This window comes from Euleptes europaea, chromosome 8, assembly GCF_029931775.1.
Source record: "Euleptes europaea isolate rEulEur1 chromosome 8, rEulEur1.hap1, whole genome shotgun sequence".
Classification (NCBI taxonomy): domain Eukaryota; kingdom Metazoa; phylum Chordata; class Lepidosauria; order Squamata; family Sphaerodactylidae; genus Euleptes; species Euleptes europaea.
The window spans coordinates 74746620-74759230 of record NC_079319.1 but is presented as its reverse complement, the minus strand read 5'-3'; the positions used below and the strand labels follow the sequence as shown (position 1 = coordinate 74759230).

The 12611-nt window shown below is 44.3% G+C and overlaps 1 protein-coding gene across 1 annotated transcript in view; it reads left to right on the top strand.

Annotated features, from left to right (window-relative positions):
- The window catches only part of F13A1 (coagulation factor XIII A chain), an 85165-nt gene extending 73661 nt beyond the window's left edge, over positions 1-11504 (top strand). The window contains exons 14-15 of the mRNA XM_056854154.1: positions 8150-8286; positions 11337-11504. Of these exons, the coding sequence (XP_056710132.1) occupies positions 8150-8286; positions 11337-11484 (285 nt within the window). The 3' untranslated portion in view covers positions 11485-11504. The remainder of the gene's footprint in view (positions 1-8149; positions 8287-11336) is intronic.
- The last annotated feature ends 1107 nt before the right edge of the window (positions 11505-12611 follow it).

The window sequence follows — 12611 nt, the reverse complement described above, 5'->3', positions numbered from 1 at the left end:
GTCTGACTCTGTTTCCCTTGGACTTATGCATGAGTTTTCCCTCCATTAGAGATGACCTCGCTGCCAGCCCTCACAGATCCCGAACCTTGCCATTCCTCTGTTAACCCGATTCTTCCCTCCCCATTAAGCTCAGTCCGGGTGAAATCCCAAAGTCAAAATATTCAAGGCAAAATGACATTAATTTATTCACTCTTATTGTTCCCTATCCCAGCACTTCCCAAATTGTGGGTAAATTTGGATCCAAATACTAGCCAGGGTCATCCCTGCTTAGCTTCTGAGATCTGAAGAGATCAGGCTAGCAAATTTAATAAGTGTCCCCTCTATTCCTTGATCCAAATCATTTGCAAAGATGTTGAACAAAGCAGGGTCCAGGACAGATCCCTGAGGCACTCCGCTAGTCTCTCCTCTTCAAGTGGATGAGGAACCATTTTGCGATCTGTCAACCAGTTACTGATCCACCTAATAGTAATAGGATCTAAATCACATTTGTCAACAAATTTGTTTGGCACCCCAAGTAGCAGCTTGGGTCACTTGGGTGGTAAACCAGTCCATCGTTTCTGGATGCCAGGCAAAGAAATCAGCAGTCCTGTATAAGCAGTAAAAGAGGGAAGTTGCATGTCCAGTACCGAAAGAACCAGAGGTTAGGGCTCAGTGGGAGGCATAAAAGAAGAGAGTGAACTCAGTTCTGGGTATCATGGAAGGAAACAGGTCCCCAACCTTTCTGTCATGAGTCAGCCTGCAGAGACCTCCTCTGATGAAGGGGAAATAGAAGCCAGAACAGAGGGACATCCTCAGGCAGAAGTCCCACAGGAACAAACAAACACAGGGCCTACAGCCTCCAAGAATAGAGGATCAGCCAAAGTCAGGAGATGACTCACCATGCCTGCAGCCTGCCAGCTCAAGGACTCCAGTTGGACCTGACACCTTGCAACATGCAGTGTCTCCAGAGGCCTCGCCAAGGCCACTGGAGCAGAGAAGAAAACAGGTCCGTCTGGCAATGCAGCAGAGACGGCAGAGTGCTAGACTGAAGGCTTTACAGAGGAACCTCCTCAGTAGCAGTGATGAGGAAGAGCAGGGCTGAAGCACCACCTGTGAACTCAGCTGAATCAGCATCAGCTGGCTCTGCTACAGCAGCAGCAGAAGGGATTTAAGCCATCAGTTAGGCTTGGCTGTTGTGCAAGCAACTTGTCACCAACCTCCTTGTGTACCGGCCTTGTTTCCCTGCTATCCTTTGGATTCCTGGTATCCTGACTTCTTGGACTGGCTTTGACTAACGCCTTTGACTTCCCTTGCCGGTAATGAGATCTTGGACTTGTGAATGACCTTGGACTGTTCCCCAGACTACGCTTCCAGCTTCCAGCCCTCGCTCCTTGCCTGCACCACGACACTTTCTGAGCCTGAGGGCACCTTTGGAATTCCGACACAGTGTGGTGGGTAGGCTCAGTCACAGAACGGCTGCCGCAGCTTACCTTAAGTCACACAGTGAAGATCCTTGTACTGTGATGGCAGCTGTTGCCAACATAGCATTTAAAGAAATCTGCTCAGCCAGTCAGGTCTCTAGAGGCCAATCAAAAGCCTTGCTGGGAAAAAGCCTCACCTGGCCCTTCCCGCTTTTTCAAAACACTTGGCAGGTGCCATGAAATGGGTTGGTGGGTGCCAGGATGCCCCTGTTGGGGGAACGCTGTCCTAACCACTGCGCCAAAGTGGCTGTAATCTTAAACTGGCTCTTTGGAATCCAAGAGAAGAAGAAAACACCGTTTTAATAATTTGCCTGAAATGCCGAAGAACTTAAGTATTGACAGCTTTAGTCCAGGAAGGAACGATAATTATATCAGCGGCCGTTTATTTCCAGATAAAAAAACCAAAATGGATGTGAGACAATGTGACAGATGATAAAACTCAAAAGACTTAAAAGTTTGCGGGAAATGGCTCCTTCTCATCAAAGTTTGTTTTGAAAACTCTCTGCAGATGCCAGCCTAGGTGTATCTAATTAGTGGGGACAAATGTTTATCAGCAGTGTCCTCAAATAATATTATGTCTTTTCTGAGCACTCCACAGAGGAAGCCAATAAGTCAAATAAACTTTGCTTCGAGCTGATATCTTCAATAACCACATTTTAAAAATGTATAATCCTTTCAATTCTTTGCCAGAGCTGAATAGCGTATACAGACTCCCTGGGTTACACTCCTAAATTGCTTAGTCTTTCCCTTCTTCTCTGAAGCAGGAATATTAAACATGCAAGGAATGAGCCCCCGAGTCACTGCTTCTGCAGGCAGTTGTTTTATATACCCTTAAGAGGGAGGGAAAAGTTAATTTTGGGCCCAGTTTGGTTTTTTTCTTTTTTTAAGAAATCTCGAAAGTTGTTTCAAACTTTTTAGAGGTTATTTTATTTTTTATTGGTTCTTGTAGGTTATCCAGGCTGTGTGACCGTGGTCTTGGTATTTTCTTTCCTGACGTTTCGCCAGCAGCTGTGGCAGGCATCTTCAGAGAAGTAACACTGAAGGCCAGTGTCTCTCAGTGTCAAGTGTGTAGGAAGAGTAATATATAGTCAGAAAGGGGTTGGGTTTGAACTGAATCATTGTCCTGCAAAAAGTATCAAAGGTAATGTGCTAATCATTATGATTAGCACATTACCTTTGATACTTTTTGCAGGACAATGATTCAGCTCAAACCCAACCCCTTTCTGACTATACATTACTCTTCCTACACACTTGACACTGAGAGACACTGTCCTTCAGTGTTACTTCTCTGAAGATGCCTGCCACAGCTGCTGGCGAAACGTCAGGAAAGAAAATACCAAGACCACGGTCACACAGCCTGGATAACCTACAAGAACCAATGAACTCTGACCGTGAAAGCCTTCGACAATATTTTATTTTTTTATCCGCTCAGCACTATCCAGAGGGCCATAGAAAAGTCTTGCTTAATCAGTGTCATATTTCAGTACTGAGCATCTGGTGACCCATGCTCCTTACCTCTTCTGAAGCTGGCTGCCAGTTGGCCTTACCTCTCAACAGCCCCTCAGCCAAACACTTCATGATTGGCTGGAGAAGAAACAGTCTGAAACACACAACCTGCACTGATTAGGCTAGGGTTGCCAACTTCCAGGTTACAACGGATTACAACTGATCTCCAGCCAACTGAGATCAGTTCACCTGAAAAAAATGGCTGCTTTGGCAATTGGACCTTATGGCATTGAAGTCCCTCCCCTCCCCAAACCTGACCTCAGGCTCCGCCCCAAAAATCTCCCACCAGTGGCGAAGAGGGACCTGGCAACCCTAGCCGGAGTGTGGCTTTCAGCTTCCGCCAGCTAAGCATACTGTGGCAGAAGTAGCGCAGGAGCAGTATTAGTGATTCTACGGTCCTGGTCAAAAGTCCAGTATGAGGCCCAAAATCATGTCCCCCACTAGGGCCCTTGCCCCATGTGAGTTGGGTGGGGGCTGCTGCCGGAGCCCTGGACGTGGCAGGCACGAGTCGCCTGGCCACAGATGGGTTGAGTTTGAGTGGCTGCCATTGTGAGTGGATGGAATTGAGTCCTGACATGAGTGATGACAGCAGGAGTCTGCTGTTTTTCTTTTTTTCTCCCCTCCCTTGGGTGGGTGGGTGGAAACCCCTCTAGCATGGGACCTGGGGCCTCTGTGCCCATTGGCTAAGGCCGCCCTTGAAGTAAGGAAGAAGTAAGGAGCAATATGACCTCTCCCTGTGAACTCTGCCTTAAGGCTGGTCTTAAGGCCAACTTAGTTATCAGTTATATCCCCTTTGCTGTCTTGAAAGCTTCATGAGTAGCACTGAAATAAGAACTGGGGCTCCCAGTTGCAAGTGCAATATAGTAAAGGCAACTCTCCTCCTGGGGGCTTATCAAGCCACAGGCCTGGTAAAGATGGGTCAGGAGAAGCCACTATCTTAGCAACTCCAGCATCCCCTGTATTTCTTTATACACAATGGGTTGGGTCCTGCTGATCCATTCCACTAGTAGAGGGGCTTTCCTTTGGTGGAAGGAGCCTTCCTCTGATGGTAACACGCCTTTGTGAACTCTTGTGCTCCTTCTTCCAGAATCTGATGGCCAGACCCATGGGATCCAACTCTGTATATTAAGTATATTTCTTAAGGAAAGCATAAAATAATATCCTCCCAGATCATAAGTGATGCATTTTCTCTTAGGGTATAGTCACATTTTCTCTTAGGGTATAGTCACATATAAAAGAGCCCTGTGGCGCAGAGTGGTAAGCTGCAGTACTGCAGTCAAAAGCTCTGCTCACGACCTAAGTTTGATCCTGACGGAAGTCAGTTTCAGGTAGCTGGCTCAAGGTTGACTCAGCCTTCTGTCCTTCCGAGTTGGTAAAATGAATACTCAACTTGCTGGGGGTAAAGTATAGACTACTGGGGAAGTCAATGGCAAACCACCCTGTAAACGTATTCTGCCTAGTAAACGTCGGGATATGACTTTACCCCATGGGTCAGTAATGACCCAGTGCTTGCACAGGGGACTACCTTGACCTTTACCTTATAGTCACATATGATTGATGGGTCTGTTTGTGCCTGGAATGTTAGCACACATGATCAAAGACAAAATTCTTCCATAGGGTTGGATCCTGATTACATTTTCCAACAGCACATGGAACTTTCCTACCCTCTCCCCACTGTAGCCCACTGATCTTTACAATTTGTTGCTCCTGAGTGACAGGGGACCATGAGGAATAATGGGGGGGTGCAGTGGGAAGGGTGAAGCAATGGAAAATACCAATATAGGCAAGATCTGACCCATAACATATAGCCTGTCGGCATTATGCAATTTTGTACCAGTGGTTCTGCTGCTGTTGACTCCTGTGTATCATGTATAGTGTGTCTGATTGAACCTGACCCCATAACATATGAACAGATCTGCACTGTGGCATCTTTCCAATTTTATTTTAGTTTGTAACTTGGCGCATGAATGGCTAATGTGAGACTAGGGCAGAGAGCAGGACTGGATGAGGATGCAGAAGATCCTTTCTAACCTCTCATTCCCTCCGTGCCCCCTTGTGTGGCCTGCAGGCACTTACTTTAGTAACGGGGATGTAGCTCTGCCTTTGGGATTCCTCTGGTGCAGGCACTATGCCCACAATCAACAGGATCATGTCCCACGTAGCCATATAAAGGTAAAAGTAAAGGTCTTCCCCTGTACAGGCACCGGGTTAATACTGACCCATGGGGTGACATCATATCACGACCTTTACTAGGCAGACTAGGCTACCTGAAACCGACCAACTTCTGTCGGGATCAATCTCAGGTAATGAGCAGAGCTTTTGACTGCGGTACTGCTGCTTACCCCTCTGCGCCACAGGGCTCCTGCAAGTAACCAAATACATGCGATTAATTCATTGGTTTGAATCTATCCAGCTTTTGTTGTTGTTGTTCAGTCTCACCAAAAAAACCTTCCCCATCCCATGTGGCTTATGTCCCTGCAAGATCCATGTTCTCAAGCACAGGCTTTTGGGGTAGTCAGAGGGAATCAACCTCTTTTTCACCAGCGGAAAAACTAGCTGGAACCCCTCCTGTTATGTGCTGGCTAGTAAGCTATGGGTATAGGGCTATGTTTGGTTTGGTTTTTTACCAACACTGCCCCCTGAATGAAAAGAAGATAATTTTTGCTGCAGCCAGGACAGTGAAGAAATTATACTTTTAGAAAGAACACCCCCCCCAACACTCTTCAGTTCTCTCAGCAGCATATAATGTATGTCTGATTACATGGAAAGGAGAAGACATTTGAATACCATCAATATTTCCTGATTGTTTCTGGTATCAAGTGCAGCTTAATACAAAGCCATGGCTTCCAATGGGCTCACTAGCCAAATTTTGTACTTACTAGCTTGGCTTTGAGTCCATATCAATGCTATTACTTTCTACAGATCAGTTTGTCTTCTGATTCGTCTGGGAGAAGAATCTGATGCCTCTTTAAAGAAAAAGAAAAAGGCCTAGGAGAGAAAAATAAAGATTTAATATAATTCATAAAACCCTAACAAGCATAGGCTGAATTGGTTCATTCCCGTGTTTTAAGATAAGTGTGACATACCACAGATGTTGCCATGAATTATGCATCATGTTGCACGGTAGGGTTTTTCTTCCTTTTTAAACTGCTAATTCCCTGTGCCCTTATCAGACAAAAGACAGTCAGATGCCAGGAGGTTTTCACAGGGTGAGAAGAGCATCATCCAGCACCTAAGCTCAGTAGGATTCTCCCCATCCTCTCTTTGCAATAGGCATTTTATAAAGTCTGTAGTTACCAAATAGATTAGGTTGGGGGGGCATAATTTTGACTTTTAGTGGGCCCAAGATGACTACTTAAAATGACAGCCAGCATGGTATAGTGGTTAAGGAGCAGTGGTCTCTGCAGAACCGGGTTTAATTCCACATGCAGCCTGCTGAGTGACCTTGGGCTAGTCACAGTTCTCTCAGAACTCTCTCACCTCACAAGGTGCCTGAGGGAGATGGGAAGGTGATTGTAAACTGCTTTGAGACTCCTTTCAGTAGAGAAAAGCAGGGTATAACCCCCCTCTTCCTCTTCCTCTTCCTCTTCTTCTTCTTCTTCGCTTGCTGGGAGTAACCTGTAGACAACTGGGGAAGGCAATGGCAAACCACCCTATAAACACAGTCTGCCTAATAAATGTTGTGATGTGACGTTACTCCATGGGTCAGTAATGGCCCGGTGAAAGTTGCTTTTATTATCCTAGGGTGATTCCTTAGGCTGTTAGAAGCAAGAGTTATCAGCTGTCATTGTGGTTCTGTTTATTTCAATTAATTCCCCCATTGGAATTAATAGGAACCGGCTTCTAGTCATTCCTATGTGGGGAAGGGGGCGACCCCTTCCAGACCCATAACTCCAGATCCCCTGACCCAATATTCACCAAACTTGGGGGTTCTTGCAAGGAGAGTCCCTTCCTGCTATCCTGAAAATATGGGACCTCTACCTGCATAAATACCCCCCAGGAGCTGTGCAAATAAAATTATCTATTCTTCTCAATGGTGGCAACAGCTCCTGGGGGGGCATTTTTACAGGTAGAGGCCCCAAATTTTCAGGGTAACTAGAAGGGACTCTCCCTGCAGGAACCCCCAAGTTTGGTAAAAATTGGGTCAGGGGGTCTGGAGTTATGGGGTCTGGAAGGGGTTGCCCCATCCTCCTCCATTCAAATGCATTGGCAAAGTGGCTGTATTCAGACTCTTTAATGTGATGTTTGCAATGTATCTGAATGGAGAAGCCGGGCTTTAAATGGTGAACAAGTTCACCTCACACCTCCATAGAGACAAAGTGTATCACATTGTATCTCTATGAAGGCACCGGGTGAACTTTCCCACTCACCATTTAAAGCCCAGCTTCTCCATTCAGATACATTGGAAAGATCATATTAAAGGGTCTGCCAATGCATTTGAATGGAGGAGGATGGGGGTGACCCCTTCCAGACCCCATAACTCTAGACCCCCTGACCCAATCTTTACAAAACTTGGGGGTTCTTGCAAGGAGAGTCCCTTCTAGCTACCCGAAAATTTGGAACTTCTACCTGTACAAATGCCCCTGCAGGAGCCGCAGAATGCCGGATATTCGGGAATGGAAAATTCGGCTTTGCTAACCTTCCGGATTTTGTGGACTCGGTAAACCCAAACCAGAAATTTACCGAATTTGCATTTATTCGGTATTTTTCTGGTTTTTACCGAATCAACAGCCCTAACGCCAACCCTATGAAGTCATGACCTCCAAAACATCCTCCAGAACCTTAACAGTCTTGCTCAAGACTGAAGGCCATGGCTGCCTTTAACATATATATGATAGTAAATACAGTAATCATTTAAAACATTTTGCCGTAAAGGATTTCCCCCCAGCAATGGCTTTAACAACAAAAAACACTAAAAAAGCATAGGCATATAAAAAATGTCCAGTTTCACTGCACCTAAAAGATATCAGATAGTGGTAGTTGCACTTCTGTCAAGCAGGCATTCCAAAGCTGACGTGCCACCATCAAAAAAGCCCTAGTATTGGTAGCTACCTACCTTATTTCAGAAGATGGAAGCACACTGACAAAGCTTTCAGATTTTAATTGCCAGACATGCTGATATGGGAGGGGGCTGTCTTTCAGGGACCCCAGTTATCTTACTTTGATCTACGTTCTTCCTTCAGGTTCCTGGTGAGAAGGCAGTTGGCAAGGAAATGACAGTGATAGTGGAATTCACCAACCCACTGAATCGGGAGCTAACAGAAGTTCTGGTACGACTTGATGGGCCCGGTGTACTGCGTCCCATCGCAAAGAAGTTCAGGTAAGAATTAACCTCGTATCAGGGGTGTCACACTGGCTTCCCAGTATCTGTATTCGCAACATTTATGCAGATGGCCTGTTGAATGCATCCAAATTATATTGTATTTACAATCTTGAGATTATGCCCTTTTCCTGTAAGTCATTAGAGACAGAGACAGATAGTGATGAGATTCTGATAGTGGGATAATGTAGTGGCTAACAAAATAAGCCGTGGTAATAAATCCAAGGTCCATGGTTTAAGCGTCATTTCAGCCATGATCGCCTTAGACAAGCCAATAACTCTGTTTTAACAGTTTCAGCAAACTCTGCAGTTATTACTGATCTGTGTTACAGTGATGTTGAAAGTATTACAAACAATGTGTGTTAAGTGCTTGACAATTCAAAAGATATTATAAAAAGGCCTACTATTGTTGCTGTTGCTTATTGTTATTATTATTTATTTTATTATTTATTTCAATGGTATGATAGGAAGGTCCTTTTTTTACACCCATAAATGGAAGCCTTGCCCAGGTTCTGATTCTGCACCAGAATTTGGTGGATGACAGAAGATAATTTTGCCATGCATTTTACTACAGATGGGCCAGTGTTCACTTGGCTGGATGATACGCACAACCCAGTTTACCCTAGGGAAATCTGGTCATCCGTGTGGCCTCTTTCACTCTACGAATCCATCAGTTGCTCGTGCAAGATCCCCAGTCTTCCAATAATTGCCCATTCATTTCAATGCAGGGAACTGATCCACATGTACACAAGAATGAGTGTACCAAAAGGTTTCTCCTTTAAACTGAATGGGGCAGTGCAGCACATATGTGGAGGAGTTCTGTGTGCTTATCACATGGAATTCTGAATCTGGGAGATTCCAGGTTTTTCTCTGACACCATGAGAGCTAGAAACTATCTTTAAAAGCAAACTTAAAAGCTGAGATTCTTGGTTCCACACAATATACATATTGCTGATCATGTTATCATGGCTTCATTGAGGTGGCAACCCATGTTCACAGAGAGAAAAACATAGCTGATTATTTAAATATTAATCCCATTTGCCTCTCTGTATTGAAGATGATAAATGACTGGTGCATGTTGATGGCTTAGCACATTACTGAGAATCATCCATCACTAAGGTTACTTCAGGCAAATCAAATTAGTTGAGTTTTATTCCATTAGTTTAAAAAAAAATCCTTTGAGAAACATTCTGGGTTGTTGTTTTTTTTAAAAAAACAAACAAACTACTGGACCAGATCCCACTGGAAATGTCCCCAGCAGTTTTCTATAATGGTTTTCATGTTTTCATTGTAAAAAAGACGTTCTAGAGAGCCACTTTTAAAACCAGCCTGACAAGGTACTTTCTCGGCCCCTTTCTGGATGGTGGTTTTATGTTGTTTTGCTTAGGGTCAACACTAAAGAAGAAGAATTTTCAAAACTGCTTATAGCTAGATGACAGTGCTCTTTTTGTTTAAAAAAGGTGCCAGTACTCATATATTAGGCTGCACTAATCCCCACCAATTCCTCCCAATGACTTGGGAGAGCCATGAAAATAGATGCCACAGCTCAATAGCAAGCGAATACTGTCACCAAAAAGCCCTGCTAAGCGATAGGAGATCTAAATGAATAAGGCCTCTCTGGGCTGGGAAGAAACTGTATTTGTGATTAGTAGTGTTGCCAACCTCCAGGTAATAGCAGAAGATCTCCTGCTATAACAACTGATCTCCAGCCAATAGAGATCAGTTCACCATGAGAAAATTGCCACTTTGGCAATTGGACTCTATGGCATTGAAGTCCCTCCCCTCCCCAAACCCTGCCCTCCTCAGGCTCCGTGCCAAAAACCTCCCACTGATGGCAAAGAGGGACCTGGCAACCCTAGTGATTAGAAATGCACAACTGTTGTGTGGAGGGTGGCCTATAGAACTCATCCTGTGGGTCAGACAAGTTTATGTGACCTAGTTCTACTTGAAAATGTCAAAAAGCTTACCACAGGCTTTTACATACAGAAGACACCTCCTCACTCACTGCATTTAATAATGGATTTAAACTGAGGGTGGAAAGGTACTGGCTGGGTATTAGGAAACATTTTTTTACACTAAGAGTTATTTGACAGTGGAATCAGCTACCTAGGGAGGTGGTGAGCTCCCCTTCATGGGCAGTCTTTAAGCAGAGGCTGGACAAATACTTGTCAGAGGTGCTCTAGGCTGATCCTGCATTGAACAGGGAGTTGGACTAGATGGCCTAGATGGCTCCTTCCAACTCTATGATTCTATGATTTAAGTTGCAGCTTGATCCATTGACTTCCCAGGTAATGGCATCCTTCCAACCAATTGGATCCTTGCAAGGGAGGGGCACGGAGTGCTTCCCGCCAATCACCTTTGGTGTTATCGACAATGATTATTGCCCCAAACTCTGGAATCGGCTGTCCGTTGAAAAGAACAGTGTCTGCAGTGCGCGTGCATGGAAACTTGCTTACTTCAGGGTCCAGTTAAATGGAGCCCCTTTGTTGAATGTGCTTGAAATTCAGGGGGTCTTGAGAGGAGAGAAAGGATTGCGTTCCATGTGAATTTGCCATCATTCCATTTTGGGGGCTATCATTCCAGTCCTAGAGCAGTGTATCTGTCCCAGGGACCATCACTCCGCTAAGGGGGCTGTAATTCCCAACCCAGAGCAGACTTCTCCAAATCCCTTCCATGGACCTCTAAATCCAGTGCCAAACTCTTATTATCCAAAATGCTGTTTCATTTCTAGATATGAGTAATTATTGCTTGTGGTACATAATTGTGTACACATATACCAATCAAAAGTATAAGGACCACTTTGCTGGATCAGTCAAAGATTTCTGTTCTATACAAGCTTTTGCCTAACATCTAGCTGGTAAATGGGAATTCTCTAGCAGTGTCCTGGTGTGTTGAGCTTTTCTTTTTAGGGGTAAAAGCCCAATTTGGGGTGGGATATTTCTTCTTAAAAGATAGATTATCTTTTCCCTTGCCAAGGTGCCTGCTCATGTATTCAACTGAGATTTATGGCCCATCTGCCATCATATTCACGCTGTTCTTTATCACTGTAGCAAGATCGCAAGGAATTCAACCTTGACCTGGGAAGAAAAATGTATTCCAAAGCGGGATGGCCCCCGAAAGCTGATTGCAAGCTTGAATTGTGATGCCATACGGCATGTCTACGGTGAACTGGACATTGATATTCAAAGTGCTGTGTAAAGAGATTTTCTTTTCTGTTCTTTAATTTTTTTCCTCCCCAGTATTTCAGAAATTTCATTCCAAAGAAGGTATTCTTCCAAGGGTATATGTGCATTTTCTATGTATGTGCCTGATTTTATTTCTTTTTCAGAAGCTGCCCTATAATATTTTCAAACCACTCTTTAAAACCTTCAAAATCAATTAAAAAAAAGCAGAGAATAATATTCTGGGAAATTCTCTTGCACAAGCCCTTGTATCAGGAAACAGCTCCAGAGCACAGGAAAGCCATTTTGTGCTGCTCATTAGGCTTCTGCAGGAGAACTTCTCAAGCTGTTGTGTCCATATTTTGGAGATTTGGTGTGAGAGGCTGGCACAGGCTTTTGTATTTGCTCAACGCTATCAATGGACCCAGCATTGAACTGACTAAGCATATCCAATCAAGGAAAGTTATACCTGTCCCATCAACAAAAAAGTTTAAGGAGCAGAAAATTATTCAAGATTAGACCAAAGTAGTCTTAACGTCATTGTAGGCCACATTGTTTCTTCTTGTTTATATGCATCGATGGCCTATTGCCAGTAGGCAGCTTCCTGACCCCTTTCAGGCTGGGAATGCCTTCTACAACAACAGTGTTGCTGCACCAGGTTTTAGCTGGCACAGTCTCCCTGTTTTCAATGGGGAAAATGCCTCATCCCCCCCATATTAAATTAAAAGACTTTTTTAAGCCTTTTGGTGGCCAAGGAACGGCTTTGGAGGCGCCGTGGCAGCGCCTCAGCCATGCCGTCCCCGACCGCTGAAAGGCTCAGGAATGAGCTGGAAGAGTCCAATAGCACCTTAAAGACAAGGACATTTATTGTAGCATAAACTATTGTGGGTTTTAGACAGTGTTGGGAATAGGCTGAAGACTTGTGCTTCAATTACTTTTTTTAGTCTATATGGTAATAAGAGACTCTTCTTTTAAAGATTATGTAACTCCAAGGACATAGAAAACTTGCTTGAGATTACAGTTGCATTAGCAGAGATACAGGGGTTGAATTGTACTTCAGTACTCCATTGTACAAGGTGCTGCTTCAGAATAGCAGGTCATAGTGATGAGTTACTTGATTTCCAGATCATTAAACTACTCTTCTCAAAATGTTATTATAAAGTA